Source organism: Corvus hawaiiensis, chromosome 13, assembly GCF_020740725.1.
Source record: "Corvus hawaiiensis isolate bCorHaw1 chromosome 13, bCorHaw1.pri.cur, whole genome shotgun sequence".
NCBI lineage: Eukaryota > Metazoa > Chordata > Aves > Passeriformes > Corvidae > Corvus > Corvus hawaiiensis.
The window spans coordinates 12,741,799-12,766,857 of record NC_063225.1 but is presented as its reverse complement, the minus strand read 5'-3'; the positions used below and the strand labels follow the sequence as shown (position 1 = coordinate 12,766,857).

Sequence of the window (25,059 nt, the reverse complement as noted above, 5' to 3'; positions counted from 1 at the left end):
ATATTCGGAGAGCAGTGGCTGTGCATGGTATGCCTGTGCCCTAAACTGCTCTTCTCCTGCCCTGGCACCTCCAGCTACGTATTCACCTTCTGTTTTGGGAGAACTTTGTCCCTCTTTTTGCTGTTGGCTGTGGTCCTGGGATTGAGGCAGCTCCCAGACCTGTGTCTGCCTGCCAAACCTGGGTGCTGGCACCGTGGGTGCTGTAGTGGCTTTGGTGGGACCCTGAGCCTCACGGTGACTTTGGTGGGACCATGGGCACAGCAGTGGCTTTGGGGTGCCCCCCAAGGTGCACTAACCGCAGGGTCCATTAACCCTTTCCCACAGCCCGTGCAGCCAGGCAGTTCTGGCACCCCACGTGCTGCCATGGCAGGGCAGGTTGTGGGGAGAGCACAGCAGGAATGCAGAATGAGATGAGATGTGACAGCCCATCTTCCTGGGAACATCGATGTAATCTGCACCAGAATGTGCTCAGCCAGCTGGAATCGCCGTCAGCCAGAGCTCAGCCAGAGCTCAGTGCCCGGGCGGGACCAGCCCCGCGGGGCACCCCAAAGGTGGCGGGGTGCGGGTGAGGCTCCGTGCGCGGTGCCCGGCTGCCCTCCCGTGTCCGGGGCAAGGGCCAGCAACGCTCCCTGCTCCGAGCTCCCGGGGTAGGGCTCCAGGCGGGCCCCGTCCCGGCTCCTTCACCCCCAAAAGCAGGTGGGGCACTGCCGGGGCTGAACCCAGAGCGCACAAACACAGGGTTCTCTGACCACGGGGGCTGCCCCAGCTGCTGCCCCAACTACCCCGCAGAGACCGAAGGGTCCCAGGCGAGCCTTGCCCTGTACTGCAGGGTGGGTGGGTGTTGATGGATGGACCCACTGGGCTTATCTGGGTCACGGCTTCCTGTCTCCAGAGGATGCTGGGGGGAGTGGGCTGGCAGGGGGCTGGTAGTGAGACAGGCAGTGAGATAGGCAGCGGGCAAGCAGCCATGCCTGCAGGGTTGGGTTGCCAGGGACTGCTCCAAAGTGTCCCTGGGCTCCTCGGCGAGTGATTCTGGGACAATCAGGGATCAGGGACAACCCTGGCCTGGGAGCCTGGGCACTGTCCCAGCAGAATTGCTCAGGGTTTAGCTGCAGTCCTTGTTCAGACACATGGTGTGAGTTTTCATCCACAACAGAGAAGCTGTGGCTGCCCCTGGATCCCTGGAACTGTCCAAGGCCAGGCTGGACAGCGGGGCTTGGAGCAGCCTGGGATAGTGGAAGGTGTCCCTGCCCATGGCAGGGGTGGCACTGGATGGGCTTTAAGGTCCCTTTCAACCCAAACCAATCTGAGAATCGATGAAACTTCCCAAGCATTACTACTGGAACCTGGGGGTGCAAAGGCTGGGGGCAGCTGAAGGAGAAAAGCCATTCCTGGCCCCACCAGGCTGCTGGGGACACAAATGGGACTTTTGTGTCTCCTGTGCCAGCACTTGGGAGAGAAGGATGTACAGAGCAGTGGGGAAGTGGACGCGAGTCACCATGGCAACTGGGATGGAAACATCATCAAAATGTGTCAAACGAGGGGAATTACAAAAAATAGAAACCCAGCGTGGTGTGGGCAAACATTGCAGCTTCATGGGGCTGCTCCTGACAGCAGCATGTCGGCAGCCTCCCCGTGCTGTGGTAGTGGTGCCACCACCAGCTCCAAGTCATGCTGTCGCTGGGGGCATCTCGTGGCCCCCAGAGCATCCATGAGTAGATCCCAGTCCCTTCAGACCAGCTGGGCAGCCACCAGCTCCTCACCAGCACATGGACACGAGCCTTACATTTTCAGCTCCAGTGAGGGCACAGCCATGCACAGACACGTTGGGCACCTCAGCTGGCACTGTGTCACCTCTGCATGAACCCCCCTTCACAACTAATTAATTTGTTATAATAAGTCATGTGCTTGTTTCCAGCTGTTTGTTTGTTTGGGTTTTTTTAAGTAAATGAAATTGTAAACAATTCGTGCTATTTTATCTGTCACTTATGCTCCCAGGATTTGTAATTTTAGTGCATGACATCAGTTAATCACAATTCCCTTCCAGCACTAGTTTTAATTAAAACCACTTTCCCCTTTTTTGGCTAATTCAGTGCTGTCACTGACGGCTGCAAACGAGATCACAGGCTGGCAGTTGCTGCTGCTGCTGTTTTATATTCACCACTGACGTTAGGAAGTGGGGAGGAGCAGGGATGGAGTAGGGATGGAGCAGGAGCCCACTGGGGCTGCCCATCCAGTACTGCGGGACCCAGTAATGGCAGCAGGGCTGGAACGTCCCTGCGAGGAGTCGGAGCGTTCCGGCACTGCCATCCACAGCCGGTGGGAAGAGCCTTTACCCGCAGTTCACCTTTCCCACTGTTTCCTAACTGAGCCAGGAGCGATCCGCTGCTCCGCAGTGACCCTGCCCTGGCTGAAGGAATCCAGTGCAAGGGCTGGAGCAGGAACAGCTTTGTCAAATCATGAGCTGTAATTGCCTGAACTTCACGGCCGGCATCGCACGCTGCTCATTACAGACACGGCTCCTGATTCCCAAATCCATCCCCAAAACAAACAGCTCCGACACCTGATCTGGTATTCAGATCCACCAGTGCTCCCTGCTCTGACAACTTGCTAACGAGCTCCCCCAGCAGCCAAGAGCCCAGGATGAGCGCTGACAGCCGCCGCTGAATCCGCAGTGGTGCCGGGATCGAAACACGGATCTGAACCCAGATCCAAATCTGGATCCATGGCAGCCTTGTGGTGACGGGGACAAGCTATATATGGTCGCCTCAGCGAGAGGCCGGGGGCGTGCATCGGCTTTGGTGCTCTCCAGCCCGCCATGGACCGAATCCCACCGATGCCGTGTCCGGGCACTTTCCCGCTGCTCCTTCCCGGGGCAGCTACGGCACGGCCGGGAGTCCCAGACAGCCGCTCCCACTGGGTGGGGAGGCATCACTCAGCTCCCCAAATCCCTGCTCCTGGATGGGCTGAACTTGGACCAGATGTGCCAGCAGATCTGCCTGTGTTTACCCGTGACGTGGTGAGCTGCCCCCTTCTCCGGGCATCGACAGGAGAAGGATGCAGCACATCCGAGCAGCGCATCCTGCCCCGGCCGCCCTCCCTCTGGCGCAGCTGCTGGCATTTGGCTCGCCATGGGGGCGGCGCCCGTCCTCTGGCAGCTCCTTTGAGCCCCTCTCAGAGCTCAGGACCCCTCCCTGTGTGTTTGGGACCACAGAGGAAGTCGGTGCCCTGCGGTGCCAGGGATGCCAAGCAGTGCCTGTGTTTGTGCCCCCAGCGCATCCCGGGAAGAGCAGTGGCCGGGGGCGACGGACACTCCCGGAAGCATCCTCCTCCCACGGGAGATGGGGTTGGCTCCATCCACCACGGGCACTTGCAGGATGTTGTAGGGTCCTGTCACCGCGTGCTGCTAACGGTGTGACCAGCGGCACAGCTGCCCTTGTCCCACACTGACTTTTCCAGTGGATATTTAATTTGCTTCACTCTTGGGCAGATTAATTAGTTGGGGTTTAAAAAAACCTCCCTTTTTTCTAAACGGCATTTTAGTTAGCCAAGGTGCAGTGATGCTGAGGTCAGATTTACACCTCCCCCAGTCCTGTTCCTGGCCTGGTGTTCCTGCTAATTGTGTGCACACCCAGGGATGGGTCCAACGGGTGGCATTTGGCATCCAGAACATTTTTAACTTGGAAAATGGGAAAAAAATCAAGCGATGACAAGAGTATTTATTTGTGCAGCCGACGCTGCCAACGGCTGGGGTTTAAAGGCGTATTTTTGCCATTTACTGAAGTCAGTTGGAACAGAGAGACCAAATCCAACGCGGTGACACCTCCAACAGCTTGGACAGGCTCCTTCAGCTGCAGCAAAGCTCAGCAGGTTTGACATTTGAAACTCCCTCATTCCACTGCCAGGCAAAACCTAGGGCCTTTGCACTGTATTTTTCCTGCTGTTCTTCAGTGCAAGAATTCCTGCTTTTTCTGGTTTCACACCATTATGAACACACCAGCTCAGGAAAAAAATAAAATTCTGCTGTGATGATAAAATTGGCTTTGGAATAGCAGAAATCTGGCTTGTCCATGTGGTGCCAGGCTCTGGGGAGCTCTTGGATACCAGGGCTGCAGTCATTGTGTCACTGTTCTGAACACAAAAACACCGGGTAAGTGAGATTTTAAAGGATTGTTTGATGTTCGGCTTTTCAGGATTAATTCCTAAACTAAACAACAATCCCTGAGGTGCTGCCACAGGCGGGAAGAAACTCTCCCCTGTACATGCTCCCACCCTTCTGCACTGCTTCTGCTCCCCAGAACCTGCTGCTGGAGGGGACAGAGATTTGCCCCCCTGCTTCAAACCCAGCAGCCAGGGACACTCACTCCCTCGGGTCCCTTCCTGCTGGCACAGGAGTTGCCTCTCATGGGTTCAGCCTGGGACAGTGGGAGTGAGGCAGGAAGGATGCGGTGGGGGAGGAATGCAGTGGAAGAGATGTAGGAGGGATGCAGCAGGAGGGAGAGATGCAGAAGGGATGTAGGAGGGATGCAGCAGGAGGGATGCAGTGTGCACTCTGCAACCCTTTCCAGCGTCCTGCCCTGCTGCTGGCTCCACTCTCCAGCCACTTTGCCTGGGTTTCTTCTCCAGGGACTGAGACAGGTCCTGCCAGGTCTGCATGAGGCTGATGGTACCAGTGGGAAACTCTGGAATGGGGGATCAGTGAGTAGAACAGCTCCAAGCCAGGAAGCCACCTGGTGAGAGCTGAAGGCTCATTAGCAATGGACTCCCAGGTGCATGAGGGGCAATACACCAGGCACAGGCAGCATTGCTGTGGGTATTTCTGGGTCATTTTCAGGTATAAAAGGGGCAAACGCTGCCCAGTGTATGCAGTGGGGTCTGTGGGTCCTGGGACAGGCTTGGGGGCAGGTGATGCTGCTGCACAGGCACCACCTGGGCCAAGAGCAGGGAATTCCCAGGGGAATCTCTCTCTGCAGCTCTAGCTGTGCATGGAAGATGATCAGGAACACTGGTGGATTCCTCTTGGAGGTGATCTCCACCGCAGCCTGTCTGGGGCCAGGTGAGCTCTGCACTGAGTGTGCTGCAGAGGATGCTTGTGCTGGGCGTGACAGATGTGCTGAGGCAGCTGAAATGTGCTCCCAGGTGATGCCAGCACCTGCCCTGAGCCGATATCCCGGTGGCACCTACTGCTGTCCTGTTTTGGCTTTTTGATAAGCAAGTTGAAGGGAAACAGGTCACTGCTGCTGAGGCTCCCGGGTTACATAAACACTGGTGGAGTGACCCAGGTTGTGCAAGAGCCTGGCTTGTGTGAACATGTGGTTTGGAGAAGTATGAAGGCAGGGACCTGGAAACAGGTCAGTTGAGGTGAGATATGAGGAAGAAATTCTTCCCTGTGAGGTTGGTGAGACACTAGCACAGGGTGCCCACTAGCTGTGGCTGCCCCATCCCAGAACTGTTCAAGCCCAGGCTGGATAGGGCTTGGAGCAACCTGGGATAGAGGAAGGTGTCCGTGCCTGTGGCAGGGGGTGAAATGAGATGGGCTTCAATGTCCCTTGCCACATAAACCATTCTGTGATTATATGAAACAAAGCTGCCTGGTAGCAGGAGGCACTGGAAATCATCCCTTAGCAGGGAATGGCAAACCTGGAACCACTCTGGATGCTGTGGCTGATAAGAGCTAATGCTGCTCTGTGTGTGTGAGAAGCGTGGCCAAGCTGGGGCAGGACCTGGCCTGCTGATGGAAAGCAGGTCTGGCTTTGTGTGCCCTTGCCTTGGGAAGGATGCCTGAGTGCAGGAAGGGTCTCAGGACAGACGCATGGAATCCTCCGGCCCCATCGCGCTGGCACTGAGGGAGATGAAATGGGACTCCTGCAGGGGCTGCCTGTGCGAGAGAAGCAGGGAGGGAGGAATGCCGCTGGTTCTGTTGGATATGAGCAGGCTCTGCTCTCCCAGAGCCGCATTTCCCTGCCGCGAGTGCTAACTAGGTCAGGCAGGACGAGCCGTACCTGTCCCTGCGGCAGCGCTCGGCACGGCACCGGCAGACGGCTGCCCCCAGCACAGCGCTGCCACCGGGACACCGCCAAGGGAAGGGCTCTGGTGGCCCCTGTGAGCTGCAGCAGCCGTGAGACAGCACCGGAGCGGGGCCGGAGGCTGCGGGCAGCTGCCTGCGCTGTGCGGGAGCCGTGCGGCAAAGCCCTCGGGGACCCTTCGGCAAAACCTTTGCTGCCTCCGTGGTGCCCGGCCGTGCACAGTGAGGCAGCGAGCAGATCCCCTACAGCCTCTTCCTCCTCTTAGGGCTGAGCAATACTCTTGCTAAAAACAGGAGTTCTGCTATTTTAAATACCAGCTTGCGGGATGATTCAGTGTCTGCTCAGGCAGACACGAGGCAATGAGGATGTTGGTCTTCAAGCCTCATTTTAGGGGGAGCCTTTTCCTTCTGTGCTGGGTGTCCCCAACGATGTGGTGAGATGGAAAACCCCAGGACACTGGACAGGGTCCAGTGGCTCCCCTGAGCTGGGACCGCGAGGCGCAGCTTGTCAGGAAGGGGAGAATGCGCTGACCCCACGGCAGGATCAGCTCTCCAAACCTTTTTGGTCAATGCTCTGCAAGGCCTCCAGCGTCCCTGCAGCTCCGACAGCTTCCTGTACCTTTGGAGCTGGATCTTCCCTGCCAAATTTTCATTGCCTTGCTGCTTTTCCTTGCCCTATGTCTCCAGCACATCCTCCCTCCTCCAGATGGGGAGGTGAAGGTTCTGGCATGCCCCAGCCCTGTTCCCTGACCCCCCACTTTCTGTCTTGGGGTAAAACCCTCCCTCCAGCTGCTGCCAGAGCTCTTACATCAATAATGTCACTGGGAGCAGTAGGCTTTAGTAGAAAATTCCCTCTTTCAGACGTGATTGATTTGGATTCCCCCCAGTCCTGGTTTCCAGGCATCAACGGCTGCTGGAAACGCTCTCCTGGCGACAGAAAATCCATGGGAAAGCAGGCAGCCCGATGAAGTATTCATGGGGATTTTTATCACTGGTTTTTACCCGCTGCAGGAAAGTCAGCTTTATTTTTAGTGAATGATGGATCCAGCAGTAACACAGGAAAAATACTCCATCTCCCTTCAAGCTGCATGGGAGGCATTGGAGAGGCCCTGTGCCTGGGAACAGGAACTAAACAAACCATCTCCTAAGTGTTTCTCGGCTAGTTCTGGGATCATCAGAATGCTTGAAGGAGGCTGTGACTGATCCTCTGCTGCCCCAAGTGCTGCAGCCTGTGGCTCTTGGCGGACCCAAGGGGCTGAGCCTTCTGCAATGCCCATTCCCATGGCCACAGTGTTCCCATTGGCTCCCTAATCCCCAACCTGCCTCTGTCCCAGAGAGAGCAGGAGAATGAATCACAGCTGATTAATTTGCCTTATCCAGAAGAATCTCCCTGAATTAGCAAATGTTTTGTTTTGTTTGTTTCTATAGTGGACAGGAAAACATCCCTCAGTGCCCAGCAGCTGCACCCATGGCCATGCCAGCCCTGCCAGTAAGACCCCTGGGAGTCCCGGTGTCACTGAGCCCAGACAAGACACTCACATCTGGCTTCAAATGATCTTAAAACATATTTCTGAGCCAGCCAAGCTCGGCCACTGCCTTCCCGGGGTTTTCCCACTGCCTTTTCCCCACGGGCACTGCTTGCTGCCTGGCCGGTGCCGAGATGTGCTCTGTCAGCAGCAGATGCTTAATCTGTTTAAAAATAAATCCATCACTCTCCTGTGACTGATGGAAATCTGTTACAGCAAATCCCACTGCAACGTGGAACCCGGCCATGGCTGCCAAACTTCAGCACTTTCTTCCCTCTGGGCTCCAGAGAAGGGCTTGGGTCCCTCTGCTGTGGGTCTGGGGCAGCTCTGGAACTCGCCACTCCCTGCCCGTGTTTGCGCCCGTTTCCTGACACAGCCACAGGTAACACCCAGCGGGGACAAAGAAACTTGGGGCCTCTCCTTGCTCTGACAGGGATGAGCTGTGTGACCTCGGGCAAATTCCTGCTGTCTGTGCGCTGTCATTTCGAGGGTGAGGAGCTGTGTCACCCAAAGCTCTCCATGGAAAACAAATGAGAAGGGTGTCCCACATCCCTGAGTGACCAACTATGTCCACAAAAACCCCCAAAAATTCTCTGAGGGACCATAAAAATGTGTAGAACTTCCTCCAGGGAAACAAGGGGCAGTAACAAGGGGTAAAGTGCAAACGGGGCTGTGGGGACAACGTTTTCTTCCTGGAAAGGTGAACTGGGAAATAGGGTGGTGTCTTTGGCCCCCCTGTAATTAAACAAGTTAATGAGTGATGGAGAGACTTTAGCAGTTGCCTCCATTCCAGGAAACAGGGGCAATGAAAGGTCTTGGTTCAGGGGGGCACCTCCACTCCTGCTGCAACCCCTTGGGAGGTGCTACTTTGGGGGTCCTGCCCATGAGAGCTGGGGTGCTCTCCCTGCCTCCGAGGGGTGAGGTGGGTTAGGCTGGTATAGATGCATTGGGGATCTGGCAAGTTCCCAAAAAAGGCTCAAATTCCTCTTCCCAGCACAGTGGTGAGCCTTTGCAACCCTGCGAGTCCTTTTCCTCTCGCAGTGCCAGGGGTGCCAGGGCCCGCAGGTGCCCAGGTGCCAGGTACCCAGGGAGGCACCGAGCCCATCCCACGTGGATCCCAGGAGCAGAGCAGCGCGTTGCTGGTGCGTTGCACAGGCGGGTACAGCAGCAGCCACGTGTGTCTGGGGCCAGGGCCAGCGTGGGCCAGCAGGGTCATCGTTCCCCATGGGCTGAGGGTGCTGGGGGATGTGGGCACTGTCACTGCCCTGTCTGCAGCCATGGCACCGTGTGCTGTGGGCAGGAGAGCTGCCTGGGGTCTGATCCTGAGCCCCTGAGGCTGAGGGGATCCTGCCTAGGCAGGGGATGTTTCTGGATGGGGGAAGTGGAATTACCCAAATTTATTCCCTATCAGGGAGGGAGCGGGAACTCCTGCAGCTTGCTGAGCTCCCCACTCACTGTGGGTGATGATGAAGGTGATGCTGCCTGACCCTGGGGTGTGTCCCCGGCTGTTGGGACCCTCCCTGGCAGGGGATTGGAACTGGATGGTCTTTAAGGTCGTCTGATCCAAATCACTTGGTGATTCTATGATCTCTTGGGCTGCATTCTCAGGATTTCAGGGGCTCCCCTGGCTCCTCCCCAGGTGCAGCCAGATGCTGCAGCAGAGCCCTGTAAGTGTTACCACCCTGTCTGGTTGCTCCTGGGACAGCTGCCAGGCAAACCACCTCCATGGGGCTGTGGTTCCTGCCTGGAAGCCCTGATTGTGGCCCGGGGTCCAAGGGATGTGGGATGACCCTGTTGTGGCTATGGGCATCCCCACCGTGCCCTTGGGGCAGATAATCCCAGTGTCCTGTAAGCGGCTCACGATAGGAGTGACTGCGGAGCCTTTGCCCTGCAGCAAGTGGGGCAAGAACTGGTTCAGTGAGTGACACCCTGTGCTGCCCACGGCCTCCTGCGTCACCCAGTGTGCTGAGTGCCATCTGCAATCAGGGCCTGTTTCACCCCCAAACCAAGTCCTACGGCTTCTGCAGCTCCTTAAGCCATCACCTCATAGCAGGAACCCCAGTGTTTTGTTGTCTTCCCAACTGGCTGGTAGAGAGACAGGGGGAAAGGATTTCTTGGTGACAATAAGGAATGAGTCAGTTCTAGAGATTTGGATATTAAATCCTTAATTAGCGATAGACTTTGGTGTGCAAGAACCCAGCAGGGCTCTTCCCAGGAGTGCTGGCAGCAGTTGCAGTGCTGGCCTTGCTCCCTGCAGCTAATCCTGGTGGGCCTGGGGATTACCTGCTTGGACATGGTGTGTCCAGCCCCAGGACAGATTGTCCAAGGTGATCCAGCCATGCCACCAGCACCTTCCACTTGGGCTCCAGCTTGGAGCCAGGTGATACAGCCAGACATGGGGAGTGGGGATGGGTGTGCCTGATGATATCTTGTACCTGTAGGGACAGGAAGGATCTCTAAAATCCCGAAGCTTTGGCATCCGGGCGGGTTCAGTGCTGTTCTGTCTGTCAGGTGGCAAATCCCATATGTAATAGCAGGGACCTCGGCCTGTAGAGTGCAGCATCACACGGTTACAGAACACCCCTCTTAGCTACAACACCTTCTGAGGGCTTGCGAAACACAGCAGTGCCTAAAAATACCCAGTTGCCAAATTCCTGCTGTGGGTGCACTTGCAAGGTGTCTGTGGTACTTGGGTGGCCCAGCGTGGGGGTGCTCTGAACACATCGCCTGCACTGGTGGAGTTCCCAGCCCTATCCTTGCTCCCCTGTGCCCCCAGTGCCCTCGCTGTCCCCGCTCGGTGCCCAGCACCAGCCCTCAGTGCTGGCCAGGGTTCTGTGTGGGGCAGCCCCAGTCCTGAGCAGGACACAGCCCGCGGTGATGGCCTGTGCTCCCCCAGGAGCTCTCCGTGGAGATAGCAACAATTCGCATGAGGTCATGGCCAACCTGGCCATGGGCATCCTCCTGCAGCCCTGGGGCAGTGCTTGGGGTGACACAGGGCCTTGTGTCACCCCAAGGGGCTCGGAGTCCACAGCGGGGTGCTTGGTGTCTTTCCCCTCCACCTGCCCCTGTCCCAGAATGGAGATGACTGTTCTCTGTGCCCAGGTACTGGGTGCTGTTGCTGGGCTGGGCAGATGCTGTGTCACTGTCCCAGTGGAGCAAGGTGGCACAGGGACAGCTGTGGCCAGCTGGGATGCACAGACCCACCAGAGACCCACAGCACTGGTGACCCCAGGAGACAGGCTGCCCCCATGGGAAGAGAAGCTGCCCATCATGGTCAGGGCTGCTTGGGGATGCTCTGCCTGAAGCAGGCAGGGGTCACCCCTGTGCCATGGAAAGGCAGGTCTGACACCCTGAGTGCTGAGTGCACCCTCACACTGTCCCACACCCCTGCTGGGGTGAAGGATGCCAGCAAGCCCTGGTTTGATGCAATGTGGGGAGGCAATTCTTCCCCTCCATCTCTCAGGTGAGGAAGCCAGCACCCCAGTCAGGAGTTAGGAGTGGTGCCAGAGCCCTCTTCATGGGCTCAGGAGTGAGTGAGAGCTGCTGGCATAAATTACCAGGCTGTCATCCCTGGTGCTGAGATTCCCAGGGAACAGCTTAGTGGTTCAAAGGGCTGCTGAGACAATTTTGCATTGCATGATCACAGTCCCAGAGCTCTGACGTTAAAAAATGTCAACAGTGAGGTGGTTTCTGTAGTGGGGCCGCCCGTGGCCCCAGGGAGTGGTCACAGCCGACCCTTCCTGGGGCCAGCCCAATTTATCACTTAGCACCAGGGTTTGGTGCTAAGTGATAAATTGGCCTAATGAACTCACGGGCTCCTTGTGCTGTGAGGAGCCCTCAGTTTGACATCCCCATGCCCCCCAGCACCGCATGCAAATGGCACTGAACCTGCTCAGCTCCAGTGGCACTTGAGGGATGGGAAGTGACACCCATGCTGGTGGTGAGGCTGGTGGCACTTGTCCAGCCTGGCATGGCAAGGATGCAGCCACCAACTGCAGCGGGTGTCCCCCACCCTGCCCTGGCTGCACCGCCAGATTTTGTTTTATCCCCAAGATGAGAGAGTGCTTTGGGTGAGAGCACCAAGAGACTTGTCCTGTGCCACACTGGGGGATCAGGGCAGTGGATCCTGACTGAGACCCTAAGATGCTGTGGGTGTCGTCTCCCTGCTCCTTCACCTCCTCCCTGCTGGTTCAGCGGTTGCTCTGCTCTGGTCCCCTACACCCCATCACTGAGTGCTCAGAGGTCTCTGAGGTGACTGTCCCACTCCCAGAGCTCCCCCACAGCCTCCCCTGCCCAGAGCAGCATCCCGGGCCCCTTGTTCTCCCATGCCAGCAGCCCTGTGCCCTCGGGTGCTGCTGCAGTTTCTGCTCCCACTGCCTGTGGATCTGTTCAGGTTGTGCATGGGATGGAAGCCCACAGGAACCACTGTTGTATTTGTTTAACACTTCAGCGAGGAGCGAAGAAACCACAGCAATTAAAGCACTTGGAAACCCTGGCAATCTTTACTCTGGACAAACTCCCTGTCCCACGGCCAGCATGCCAAGGCTGACTCTGCTGGCTCTCAGAGGTGTGAGGAACGCTTCGCAGCTGGACCAGGAGGGTCACATTGCAAACACCTCCCCATTGATCGATGCCACGTCACTTGCAGGAAACAAACCTCCCTTTGTTCCAGGAATCAAACTTTCCAAGGCTTGAGCCTTGGAAGCTCTCAGCAATGTTTCCATCACCCTCTGTATCTTCCAAAGGGAGTCTGAACTGAACCAACACTACTGGGAAGTCCAGAGGCTGTGCCTGCTACCAACCCCAGCACAGCCCAGTGTCGCCTGTCCCCAGTGCCAGCAGTGCTGCTGTCCTTAGGACAGTGGAACCCTCACCTGTGAGCAGCGGGCACACTGGGCACACTTCATGCCCAGCTACACCACATCCCCCAGCACACTGCACCTCCAGACACAGCCCCATGGCTGGCCAGGGGGCTTGGCAGCTCCAGGGTGTCAGGCAGCTTCTATCCAGTATGGGAATAATTGGCAATGCCAGCTTCCCAGCTAATATTTCAACCAGGATTTTGCAGGCTTCCACAAAGGGTCTCTTTCTGTGCCACTGCACTGTTCCGTACGGGATAGGTTTTTCCCAGGGAGCACCTTCTGCCCCATGCTGGGACCCATCTCAGCAATGAAAAGGGATGTAGGACCTCACTGATGAGGCTGGAGAAGTGGAAAAGGAGGGAGCCCTGGCGATGGAGGGGAGCTGGCCATGCTGGTGGGAAAGCCCTGGAGCTACAAATCTGCCTGCAGCTGGGGACAGGGGCACACTCAGCTGGGGACAGAAGTGGGAGGGGCACAGGGGCCAGGGCAGTGGGTGGCCGCATTCCCACTCTGCCCCTCTCTGACGCTGACCCGGTGACAGCAGGCCTCAGGCCGTGTCCCTTGAGGTGGCAATGGGCACGTGTTCCAGCAGAACCCAGGCCAAGTAGCTCCATCCTGGCAGTGCCAGCACCCTTCCCAATTCCAGCCTGTTCCCTCCCGTTCCCATGGCAACCTGTGACCTCACTGGGTTCCTTGGAGCTCTGCCAGCATTTTCAGCAGAAGTAAAGCCAATGACCAGGGTTGTCCTGCTGTCCTCCCTGTCTGTAGTGGGTCTGTCACACCTGGGGCTCAGGTCAGGGCTGGCTCCTCTGCCGCAGGACTGACGTGCCACATTGCAGGTCTCACACTTGGTGCCCATCACTGTGGCATCTGCCTGACCCAGCACTCCTGGCTGTAGCAGCCCCTGAAATACAAGGGGCACCGGGGCACTCTCTTCCCTGCACAGCTTCAGCTGCAGCCAGCGCTCAGTTTTCCAAGTGCCCGGTTTTCCCAGTTTTGTCCTGCTCGGCAGAGAAAGGGCCGGGATGGAGAAGAGGGATCAAGAGTGAGACAAACGGAAATGAATGGAGAACTAGTCCCTCTGCTCTGCGTGGTGGTGCCACTTGTCTCAAGGTCCTCCCCTGCCTAAGGGTCCCTTTTGGCCTGGGGTCCACTTTCCCAGGGCTCCCATCTGGTCTAAGGTCCCTCCCGGCCTGAGGCTCTGGCTGTTCCCAGGGGTCCCATTTGCCCAGGGATCCCTCTTGGTCTCGGGGTTCTGTGTGGCTGGAGGTGTCTCTTAGCTTTGGCTGTGCCTGGGGGGTTCTCTCTCGGCCCGGGACTCCAGCTGTGGGTAGGATTCCGTGCCGGCCCGAGGGTCCCACACGCCTGGGGTTCCCTCTCGCGCTGGGGGTCTCTCTCGGTGCGGAGTTCCCTCGCGGTGCGGAGCGGAGCGCTGGCGGTGCTGACGGTGACGGTGCTGGCGGCGGCCTCGGCATCCCGCGGCCCGGGGGCGGCCCCGGCGAGCGCAGCGCGGCGCGACCACCCCCGCAGCCGGCGGCAGGGAAGGAGGCAGGGAAGGAGGCACGGGAAAGAGGCAGGGAAGGAGGGCCGCGGCTCCGCTCGGCTCGGCGCGACTCCGCTCGGCGCTGACGGTCCCCGGTGCCGCCGCCGTCACTCGCCCCGCCCGTCCGCGGTTCCGCGCGGCGGGTGCGGGACGCGGCGCTCACCGACACAGCCGGGGCCGGGGGCTCAGCGGGGCCGGGCCGCGGGATGAGCGCCCGGCGGCTCTCCGGGGGCAGCGGGGGCCGCTGATGCTGCGGGGACCGCGGGGTCTGCGGGGGCGGCGGGGGTGGCTCGGCGCGGCCCCGCCCGCGGCGGGGGCCATGTGAGCGCGGTGCCGGCAGGATGCAGAAGGGGATGCGGCTCAATGACGGGCACGTCGCCCACCTGGGGCTGCTGGCGAAGAAGGACGGGGCCCGGCGCGGATACCTGAGCAAGCGGAGCGCCGACAACACGAAATGGCACACCAAGTGGTTCGCGCTGCTCCAGAACATGCTCTTCTACTTCGAGACCGACTCCAGCTCCCGGCCCTCGGGGCTCTACCTGCTCGAGGGCTGCGTCTGCGACCGCGCGCCCTCTCCCAAGCCCCCCCTCTCGGCTAAGGACTCTCTGGAGAAGCAGGTGGGCGACAGGGGGGCCCCGCGGAGGGGGAGGGAGGATGGCCCGCGGGGGTCCAGGGCCCGCACCCCCGGAAGCTTCCGGTGCCCGTGACCTGCCCCACGCGTGACCGGGGTGGGGAGGTGAGGATGAGGCCGGTCTGTGCAGGGGAAGGGGGATGATTCCCGAGGCTGCAGTGCGGGAGCAGCGGGTGGGTTCATTGTGGGGGTGTCGGGCTCTGTCCGGAGCACCCCCACTCCCTCTCCCATCTAATTAACCGCCAGTAATTAGCGCGGGGCTGCGGGGCGCCTCCCAGCGGCCGCGCTTGGCGCTGCAGAGCCCCGCGCCCCCCCCCCCGGCCCGGCGGGGTTTTGGGGTCCCGGCGGGGGGACCCCGGGGCTCCCGTGGGGCGGCCCCAGCTACGCGGCCTCGCTGTTTCCCACACCCCGCCTGCTCCCTTCTGTGCCCCCGTGGTTTGCTTGGCAACTCCCCCAGCCCAGCGGTGTGAGCAGCCTGCGATGGGTGCGTGGTGCTCGGCGGGGGCAGCTCAGGACCTTGTTTTCAGGCAGATTTCACCCTGTTCCCGCTCGCCACGTGTGCGGTTTGCACCTCAATCTCCACCCCTGGCGGGGGGACAAGCAGAGTGCGGGTCCCCTGAGACCCCCGTGCTGGCGCTGGGCTCCAGTGCCCTTTGCCACTGCTGATGTCTGCGGGTGATCAGCGAGGAAACACCAAAGCCCTTGCGAGGCCCTGGGAAGATCCAGGTGTCCCCCAGCCCCAGGGCTGCTGTGGTCCCAGCCTTGAGGACCACAGCCCCTGGCGGGCCTCGGAGGTGGGTGGCCCACCAGCTGTGCCTTTCTCGACTGGGCAGGGTATCCTGGAGCAGCACGGCATGGACGTTGGCAGCCCCTGGCATGTTTGTCTGGGGTGGTTTGCTGGAGCTGGGATGCGCCGTAGCAGCCAGGAGAGATGGGATGGTGCCAGGAAGGGGGGAGAAGGGCTGGCTTCCAGCTGCGGGGGCAAATCCCCCATCCATCGCTTCCAGAGCCACCTCCAGATTCATTAGCGTGGACAGGAGCTAGCTGGATTCACCCTCTGACCCTCTGGTGGTGTGTGGAGCGCGGACGTGTGCCCTGTGGGTGCCCGCGGCACAGCGGCACCGGGGCCCCTCAGTGGGAGCAGTGGGAGAGGGTCCCGGCACCACCATCCCGGGCTGGGCACTTGCGGGAGGCACCTCGCGTTTTGCGTCCAGCTCTGCAGGGCTTGCATAATTCCTGCCTGAGCAGGCTCTGGGAAGGCGCTGGGAGTGCTGCCGGCAGACTGCAGGATGGGACCCGAGGCACCTGCCGGGCACCCCAGGGCATGGGGCAGCCTGCGAGGAAATCAGCCCCTTAATTCTGGCTATTCTTGGCACTTGGAAAACCCTGCCAAGAGAACCAGGCATGCAGCACCACTGCTCCCTGGCACATCCCCTCCCTCCTGGCTTGGAGCACAGGAATATTTCCCTGTCAAGAGGAACATACTGTGTTTTTTGCCCAGCGGGGGCTCCTTGCAGCCCAGCCGTGGGGTGCAGCACCTCGGGGGCTGTGGCAGTGAGGGGGGTCTGTAGTTGCAAGGGGTCACACTGCTGTGGTTGCCACTGCTGTCCCTTCAGTAATAGATGTGTGTTCCCAGTTCAGCTTCCATGAAGTTTACCAGCCAGGTTGCAATCAGCCTTCCTGGCCAGGTTGGAATCAAGCTTGGAATCGAGGCTCTAGGTCCTCGTGTTTGTGCAGGAGGGATTTTCCACCATGCAAACACTATGGGGAGGATGTCACATCCCCTTTCCGGTTCAAAATGCACCCAGGGTGTTGATCCTTGCTGCAAGTGAGGGGCTGCTGTCACAGGCAGCTCCTGCCATGGCAAATACATCCCCTGCTGCTGCTCCGCGTGGATTTGCCGCGGTCCAGCGCCTGGCTTGTAATTCTGTGTAATTCCTTAGGCCAAATGGGACTGGAAGACGGAGCGCTGGACGCCCGCTGCTCTGCAAGCTAATTAATGGCCCAGGGATGAGATAAGCGGCGAATATTGATGGTGCAGATCCGCAGCCTGGCCGGGGCGGGAGGAGCGGGTGGCACACAGGGCAGGCCGTGCTCCGGGCAGGGTCTGTGTTCCCCACTCCAGGGAAAACCTCGGCTTCAGGCTCACCTGAAACCCAGCCGTGCCCAGCATCCTCTAAAGGGAAGGTGCTGAGGAAATTTCTAGTATTGCCTGTGATCCCAATTAATTACATTCTGAGGGTATTTATCTATCTGTGCAGTTCCAGCTGGAGCTCTGAGGACAGTGTTCCTTGCATCAGAGGAGCTCCAGGTTTGGATTCCTTCCTTGCTGGAGAGGAGCCTGAAAGGTTCCCAACTCTCTGCAAAGGAGAAATTTCAAGAGGTGGGGCTTTCAAACCCCCTCTTTTAGTGTACACACATTTTGTTTTGGGGGGATATTTTTCCTGGAACACAGTGAATTTTAGTGCCGGTATATGTGAGAATAAGGGAGCAAAGATGTGTGGAAAACTGGAACACCAAAGATGTATTTGCTGCCTCTGGAAACTTTGTTTTCTGCTCTTGTTATGTTTTTCCACAAATGAATTTTCCTTCCAACCAGTTGGATGGGGAAGATAATTTCCTGCGGGGTGAGGTCAGGCTGTGGCCTGGGGAAGAGTCCGTGAGGTCGGACTGGGGCTGGGGAGGCTGTGACCCAGCTGCTCGGGGCAGCAGTGCCAGCAGTGCTGGGATGAGCCGGGGTGGGGCTGAAGCCCCTTTTTACCCTGCTGTGGTGTCTGGGCCGTGCCACACCACAGCCCTGCTGTTCCCGGCCCCCTGAGGGTGACGGTGCTGAGATGTGCTTCACATGATCACATCTCCCCTCCCTGTCCCTGTGTGCTTGGAGGGGTGGGCAGGCTGTGGGGTGCCCCAGGTGGGCCAAGGTGAGATCCCAGTAGAGGAGCTGGGCAGGTGCAAGGTCCAGAGCTGATCTGACCCCAACCTCAAAGACGGGGAAGGCCCCAGCGTTGGGTGAGGGCTCTCCTTCGCACATCGGTTGGGCAGCAGGAATCACAGCTGGGTTTGCTCCGTGGATCCAGGCTGGAGTTGGATTTAGAATCACAGAATCACGAAGGTTGGAAAAGCCCTCTGAGGCCATTCAGTCCAACCCTTCCCCCAGCACTGCCAAGGCTGCCACTGCTCCATGTCCCCAAGTGCTGCATCCACACAACTTTTGAACATTCCCAGGGACGGGGACTCCACCACTGCCCTGGGCAGCCTGGGCCAGTTTCCAGACCTGTGCCATGGGTTGTTCCTAAGCAGGAGCCCTCAGACAGAGCCAGTGTGGTGCTGAGTCAGGCAGTGGCCCCATGCAGAGCCCTTGGCTCCAGGCTCCGCAGCCCCGGAGCTGAGCTGTGTTCCCCCAGCTGGGGCTGCTCCTGAGCACGCACTGCCCATGGATGGGGATTTCCTTCCCCATCTCCAGAGTGTTTTCCAGGGACGGGGCCATGGAACACCGAGGGCACCTTGTCCTGTGGCCCCCATTCCTGAGACACTGGGAGTGCTGGGGGGGAGTGGAGCTCGGAATATTTGGATGCCTTGAGGACCTGCAGCAGCCCCTGCCAGCCCAGCAGCTCCAGCTTTCCCAGAGCCAAGCCCCAGGCCCTGCTGGTGGAGCCACTCCTGGCAGTGGGAGAGCTTGGGCAGCTCTCTGAAGGTGCAGCAGTGGGGCCATGGGGTCCAGCCATGCCCGTCCCTGCATGGGGGTTCACCTGGGTACCCCCAAAAGGGCTGTGGAGAGTGGTCAGAGGGGACAGATCCCTTCAGTGGAGCAGGGCTGAGCAGGTCACCCATGGACATCCTGAGCAGGGCAGTTCCCAAGCTATTCCAAACTTTAGGATTGATGTCCTAGGCACTTCATCCCCAGATCCCAGCATTGGCTGCAGGTCCATGGGCATCAGCCATCTGGAGCAGTGAAAATTCTTCTACCTGAATGTGATTCCATGCAATCTGATTTTTTTGGGACTGTAAATCATAATTTGTGGACTTAAACCTGAACTATTCATCAGCATTGGGATAACGGGTTTTTAATTAATTAGCATATTGTGTGATGCCATGTGGAGATTTTTGAGTGAGGGGGATGCTCATGGTGTTGGTCCCAGCGATGCCTGCATGCCCGCCTGCCACCAGCACCAGATAAAATCAAGGGAAAACTGACTTATTTTAATTATGTTATGAATATTTCTGTGCATGACTCCAGAGCCTGCTCCACACAGGTGATGCTCACCTCTAGTATCCATTTCTGAATATCCTGACAGCCCATACCGAAACAAAGGAAGGAAATTGCAGCCACTGGGATATTTTTTCTTATTGTCAGCACGGAAATGAGCTGCTGGAGCATCCAACTCCGAGGTCCTGTTTTCCCAGAGCACATAGTATGTAGGTCAGGGATGTTAAAAGCTGCCATGGCTGGCTGTGGATTTTTAGACTCATCCATCCAGAGCAGGAAAATTCTCCTCCTCTTGCCCTTTGTGTCAGCTGGAATAACCATCAGCTTCACAAACCAGCGGATGTGGATCTGCCCACTCCGGGAGGATGGAGGGCAGGCAGTTCGAGGGATGATGGGAGGGCATCCCTGTGGGGGGAAAAGACCCCTATGATGGCACAACAAAAACGCAGGAAAGGATGACAGTCACTGCTTTGGTGTCACTGGGGGGTTCTCTCGTGGTCCCCCCACTCTCACACATGCGGTGACCAGCGTGGGGGTGCTGGGAGAGCACCCACCCCCAACCACAACATCCCAAGGGGTCTGGTGGGTTGTTCAGGCTGAAAAACGCCCTTCTGCAAATTCTAAAAAATTCTGTGAAAGGTTGATTTTCTATTTTGGAAATAATGTGTCGCTTTAGAGATTATTTGAATTTATTTCTGAGTCTTTCTGCACATCAAGGGCCTCGGTAATGCCGCCCCCCTCCCCCCCATCCCCCCCACAGCAGGCAGGGCCTGCGGGGAGCCGGCTGATGGTCACGGGGCTTTGGGTGGCCCGCGGGGAGCCGGGTGACTGTGGCCCGGCGGGGTCACGGGGCTGTGGGGGCGCCTGGAGGTGCTTTAATGTTTCCCTTGGTGACCTGGAACGCTCCCGCGTCATTATTTCGGGCAGAATTGCCGTGTCCCTGGGGCTTCCTGAGGGAAATCCCTGAGGTCCGGGTATCTGGGCATCCCACGGAGGCGGGGTCCAGGGGCTGTGTATCCTGCGGTGCCAGACGGCCACGCATCCCACAGCGCCGGGGGCCGGGCGATGTGCCTCCCACAGCGGGGGCTCAGAAGGCACCATGGAAATAGGGGAGGCTGGAAAACACCCCGGAATGAGGGACTTCCTCAAGGAATCGCATCTGCTTGCTTTGGCAAGAGCAGAGGGAAGGGGTTGGGATGAGGGGGGTCCAGTCCCAGGGCTGGGAGTTGGTGAGGTCATAAATGAACAAAAATTGGGTGTAAGGGGAAGCAAAGTGACGCTGTGGGTAACTGGTGCCCTGCCCTGGGCAGCACAAACTGCTCCAGGGATGCTGGGCTGAGGCCGCGATGGAGCTGGGGGCTCATCCTGATGCTCCCAGCACTCTGCCTCGTGCCAAGAGTGGCTGGTCCTGTGCTGGTTCTGCCCATGGGTCTGGTCCCATCCATGGGTCTGGTCCTGTCCACGGATCTGATCCTCAGTCCCTGACCCAGCAAGTGCCGCAGGAAGCGCTCCCAGGCTGTTGGTGCGATGTGTCACTGTGATGACAGAGAGGAATCATCTTTTAGGCGGAGATAAAAGGTGGTGGGAGTTTTATTATTCAAATAGAAAATAACTTCCTCCTTCCCAGCACGCTGCACTTCCTGGGAATTGTGTGGGGATAAACTGGAGCAACACATGGAGTGGGGTGCGTGTGCTCACAGGGGCCAGGTTTGGATCACAGGCGGGGGATCGAGGGGTCCTGGCTGCAGCTCTGCAGTGGGGGGCTTTCACCCCTCGCCATCAGCTCTGCTGCCAACAGCCTTGCAACTGCCATTGACAAAACCTTCGGGAGTTTTTGGGTATAAATTGGATGAGCCAGAACTGTCTGACAAAACCTGCCTGTCAGGTGCTGATGTGCTGGGAGGTGCCTCGAGTGGGTGAAGATGGGCAGAGGCAGTGGGGCAGGGTGGGCACCTGTCCAGGGTACCTGCTCCAGATCCCTGCCCCAGTCCCTGCCCCCGTTCCTGTCCTGGGCTGTGCACCCCTTAGTTTTAACCTCTGGCAAGCCCTGAATCTGCTGCTTTCCCAGGGCACAGGGAAGGTCAGGATACTAACCCAGGCTGTGCTGTGGATGCGGGGCTCTGAGTGGGTGCACTCACCCGCAGCAGCACGGTGCCATCCCCACAGGACCCTGGGAGCACACACAGGTGTCTGGGAAGGACAACCCAGGGCTCGCTATCTCATGCCCTCCTGGCAGGCAGGGACTGGTTTGGGGGACCCCTGGAAGTGTCTCCCCATGTTTCCGGTCCCATGGGGACTCAGCCGAGCATGGGCTGTTGGTGTTGGATCGTGGAGTGGGAATGTGCACACACTGTGCTGTCGGGGGGGTTTGTTCCTGTGGCACCAGGAACTGCTGGGGGCACCAGGGCCTAGAAGGGGCTCCCCCACACCTCGCTGGTGTTTAGAGGGGCATTTCCAGCCTTGCCAACCTGATGAGCTCTTCTTGATGCAGTTACAAGGGAAGGGATGTGAGGTGGGTGTAAAGCTGGGGTACACAACAACACCCATAAGGACCACAAATTTTTGGTGAATTTTCCCTCGGAGCTGTCTGTTTGCCAGAAAAAGCCTTTGGGAGTGGGAGGGAGGGAAAGGGGGTGGGATGCGAAAGGCTGGGGAGCTGCTGCAGCTCCAGAGGTGTCCTGCAGGCAGACACAGAGCTCTGGGCAGCCTGAGGATGGTGGGCCAGGGAAGGGGTGGGCGATGGATGATGGTGTTTGACATTGGGGTGTGTGATGGATGATGGTGTTTTGTCATGGGAATGGCGCCATAAGGAGGAAGTTTGTCCACAGGATCAGCAGTAAAAGATCTGCACTTAAAGGATCTGCGGCAGAAGTGAAGGAGCTGCATCTTCACCAGGGCCCTGCAGCTTCTCCCCAAAGGTGAAAGCTGCTTCTGAAGGCGGGCTCTGCTGTGCCCATGGGCAGCATGGGCTCCCGGCCCCCTCTCCTCCTCTGCCGGACCTGGAGGGGCTGGGTGAGCTCCAAGGGTATCACCCTGAGACCTGAGGCCCTGGGTGGGCATGGGCTGTGGGCGCTGGGTCTGTCTGTGCTGCTGTACCAGCCATGCCCTGTCTCCCCATCGTCCTGGGCTCACTCAGAGCCTCCTGTGCCCTCCAGGGGTCCTTCTTCCCAACACCCTGGGCCTGATCAGGGATGGGAAGGGTAGAGCGTTGTGGTGCCCATCGGTGTTTTCATGGCACACGTGGCACAGCTGGTGGCTGCCTGTGTCCCACCAGGCTGCTGCTCCTTGGGTTTGAGGCAGTTTTTACCTGTGAATTCAGGTCCCTCATGAAACCCAACAGAGGAGCAGATGATGTCAGGATGAGCTCGTTCCAGTGGGTTTGGTTTAGCCCAGTTATTCCGGGCAGTATCCAGCACTGCAGCGTGGTACCTGTTTCCTTGGAGACTGCAGGGAAGCAGAGGAGCGGCACAAACCCGGCGGCGGCGGCACCGCACACAATTAGCACAAACACTGGAAATGTCAAGGGAGGCTAAAAATAGCCCCACACTGTGGCCACCCCCTGGAGCCCTGGGGAGCACAACACGAGGGACCCGGGCTCTGCTTGGCATCACCTCCCGGGCGGCTGCGGGGCTCCAGCGTGTGCCCGAGGGGCTCGCTGTCCACACAGGCAGGGATGCAGGCAGGGATCATAGGATCAAGGAATCATTAAGGTTGGAAAAGACCTCTAAGACCATTGAGTCCAAGCATTAACCTGTGGATGCAGGTGTGGATGCAGCTCCAGCTCAGCATCCTTGCTCCTCTGCCCATTCCCCAGGTGAGGGTGTCCGCAGGGTGGTTGCCACATATTCAGGACTGCAGTCCCCCTGGACTTAAGTGGGTTTGGTAGATTTAGGTTTTCCTGAAGCTGGGTCTTTGCCCAGCAGGATTTCCCCTTGGATTTTCCTCGCCAGTGGCATGGCTGTGCTGAGGGCAGCACGTTGTGGCCGGGCTCCTGGTGTTTCCAAACATGTTTTTTTTCAACGACCCAACCTGTGGTGGGTCAGGAAGTGCTTTCTGCCAGCCCTGTGTGGGGCATAACCGTAACCCCTGTGCTCGCCCCCGCAGCACTACTTCACTGTTAACTTCAACCATGAGAACCAGAAGACCCTGGAGCTGAGGACCGAGGATGCCAAGGACTGCGACGAGTGGGTGGCAGCCATAGCTCACGCCAGGTGTGCCCTGTGCCTGTGTGTGTGTGGGGAGGGATCGAGGTGAAGCCGTGCTGAGGGTGGCTGGGGGGGGCAAGACGCTGCCAGCAGGCAGAGCAGGACACTTCTGCCTCCCAGCCCCATGGTGGGGACCCTCATGCTGAGTGGGGGCTGTGTTCAATTGTTCCCCGGTCCCCATTCCCATCCCTGTCCCATGCAACTGGTCACCCTGGCAGGCTGGCACTGCCTGTCCCAGCCTGGTGCCAGAGGGATGCCTGACTCACCCTCAGGCTCAAAGCCCATCTGGAGGGGATTCACCTGGGATAGCAAACCTGGTCAGGAAGGGGTTTGTCCAGGATCCTGTCTGTGCCATGGGAGTGCTGGCATAGCCCACCTGCCATGGAGAGCAGTCAGGAGCCAGCACAGTGCAGATGCCCCTCGGGGGAAGGAAGTGCTGGGCTGGCAGCGAGGTGTGGGATCAGGTGGGAGCTGTGTGCAAGGAATGGGAGAAACACCATCCCCTGCAGCCCCTGCCAAGAGTAGGACTTGTAGGTGCTTGCGCCACATGTGGTCTTCTTCTTCTTAAACTCTTGGAATGTGGCAGGTGACAGGTTCGTCCATGGGTGTTTGGGGATCTTTTTTTGTCTCCTCTGATTTCATTAAAGTTTGCTCTGTCCTTTCCGTTTGCCCCTTGTGGGAACCCGTATCCTCACCAGATGGGCCCTTTCTGAGCAGCAGCATTCCCAGCTGTGGAAACTGCCCCCTGCTTTGTTCCCCCTGCTGGGGTGTGAGCCAGAGGCCCTGGAAAGGAGGAGCCCTTGCCAAACCGCAGCCCCTGATGCTGGGGTCGCATGCCGGGGCCGCGGGACAGGGTCTGCAGGGGAGGGATGCTCACGGCAGTGTCTGCTGCAGCTACAGGAACCTGGCGACAGAGCACGAGGCGCTGATGCAGAAGTACCTCCATCTCCTGCAGATCGTGGAGACAGAGAAGACCGTTGCCAAGCAACTCCGGCAGCAGATCGAGGACGGGGAGATCGAGATCGAGCGCCTCAAGGCCGAGGTGAAGCGCCTGGTGCTGCCCTGTGGATGCACTGACGCTCCTGGGGTGACCCGTGGGAGGGCGGGTGGCATCCCCGTGTGGGCAGGGGCTGGGGGTGGCACCGCTGGTGTGGTTCTGCTTCTTTTAGTGACACCGGGCTGGCCCTTCTCCTGCAGGAGGGGTGAGGGCATCGCCCCCCCCTTGGGGATTTTTCTGGCAGGAGTGATGAAGCAAGTGGCTGTGAGCTGTGCCATCCCAGCACTGTGCGTGTGGGGGGCTTGAGATGATCCCTGGAGCCAGGAAGCTGTTGGAATAGGGAAGAGTTCTCACCAGCAAGGAGCACCGGGGCTGGTCCTTGCCTCTTGTAAGCGAAGAAAACAGTCGCTGTGTCCTAGAATGCCAGAACAGTTTGGGCTGGAAGGGATCTTACAGACCCTCCTATTCCACCCTCTCCGTGTCCTCCTCTGGAATCATTCCAGCAGCTCCACGTCCCTTTGATGCTGGGATCCCAGAGCAGGAGGCAGCTCTGCAGTGGGGCACACCTGAGCGGGGCAGAGGGTGTCTCGTGCTCCCCGGAACCCCAGGGATTCGCTGTGCTTGGCGCTGTGACCACACGGATGCTGCTCTGTGCAATCCTGTGGGATCAGCCCGGGGAGCCCCTGCCTGCAGCGTGCCCCGGGAGCTCTGGCAGCAGTTCCCTGCCGGGTGTGGGAAGGGTGACACGAGGCCGGGTATGGCAGACAGCAGCAAGGTGCACAGATGACTCAGCAGACGGTGCCGAGGGACACGCGTGTCCCTGGGGCACCTGGGAGGAGGAGGCTCAGGAGATGCCTGGCACTGGGGGCGATGCTCCTCGGTGGGGGTCTGCTCTGTGGCACTGGGGATGCTCGGCAGAGGGAGAACCCTCGGTGGTAACAGGGCTGCCTGGTGCTGTGGGAGATGCTCGCTGGCAGAGGGGATGCTCGGCAGTGGGGTATCCCCTGTTTCCTGGCCACCCCCGTGCTGCCTGGCTCTGCCCTGCAGCACTGTGCCCCCCGGG

General features: G+C 58.9%; 1 protein-coding gene across 2 annotated transcripts in view; it reads left to right on the top strand.

The window, feature by feature from the left end:
- Nucleotides 1-14,234: 14,234 nt before the first annotated feature.
- Nucleotides 14,235-25,059, top strand: part of RASGRF1 (Ras protein specific guanine nucleotide releasing factor 1) — a 29,683-nt gene continuing 18,858 nt past the window's right edge. For both annotated transcript variants that reach the window (XM_048317764.1, XM_048317763.1), the window contains exons 1-3: nucleotides 14,235-14,573; nucleotides 22,899-23,005; nucleotides 23,894-24,041. In XM_048317764.1, the coding sequence (XP_048173721.1) occupies nucleotides 14,298-14,573; nucleotides 22,899-23,005; nucleotides 23,894-24,041 (531 nt within the window). In that variant the 5' untranslated portion in view covers nucleotides 14,235-14,297. The remainder of the gene's footprint in view (nucleotides 14,574-22,898; nucleotides 23,006-23,893; nucleotides 24,042-25,059) is intronic.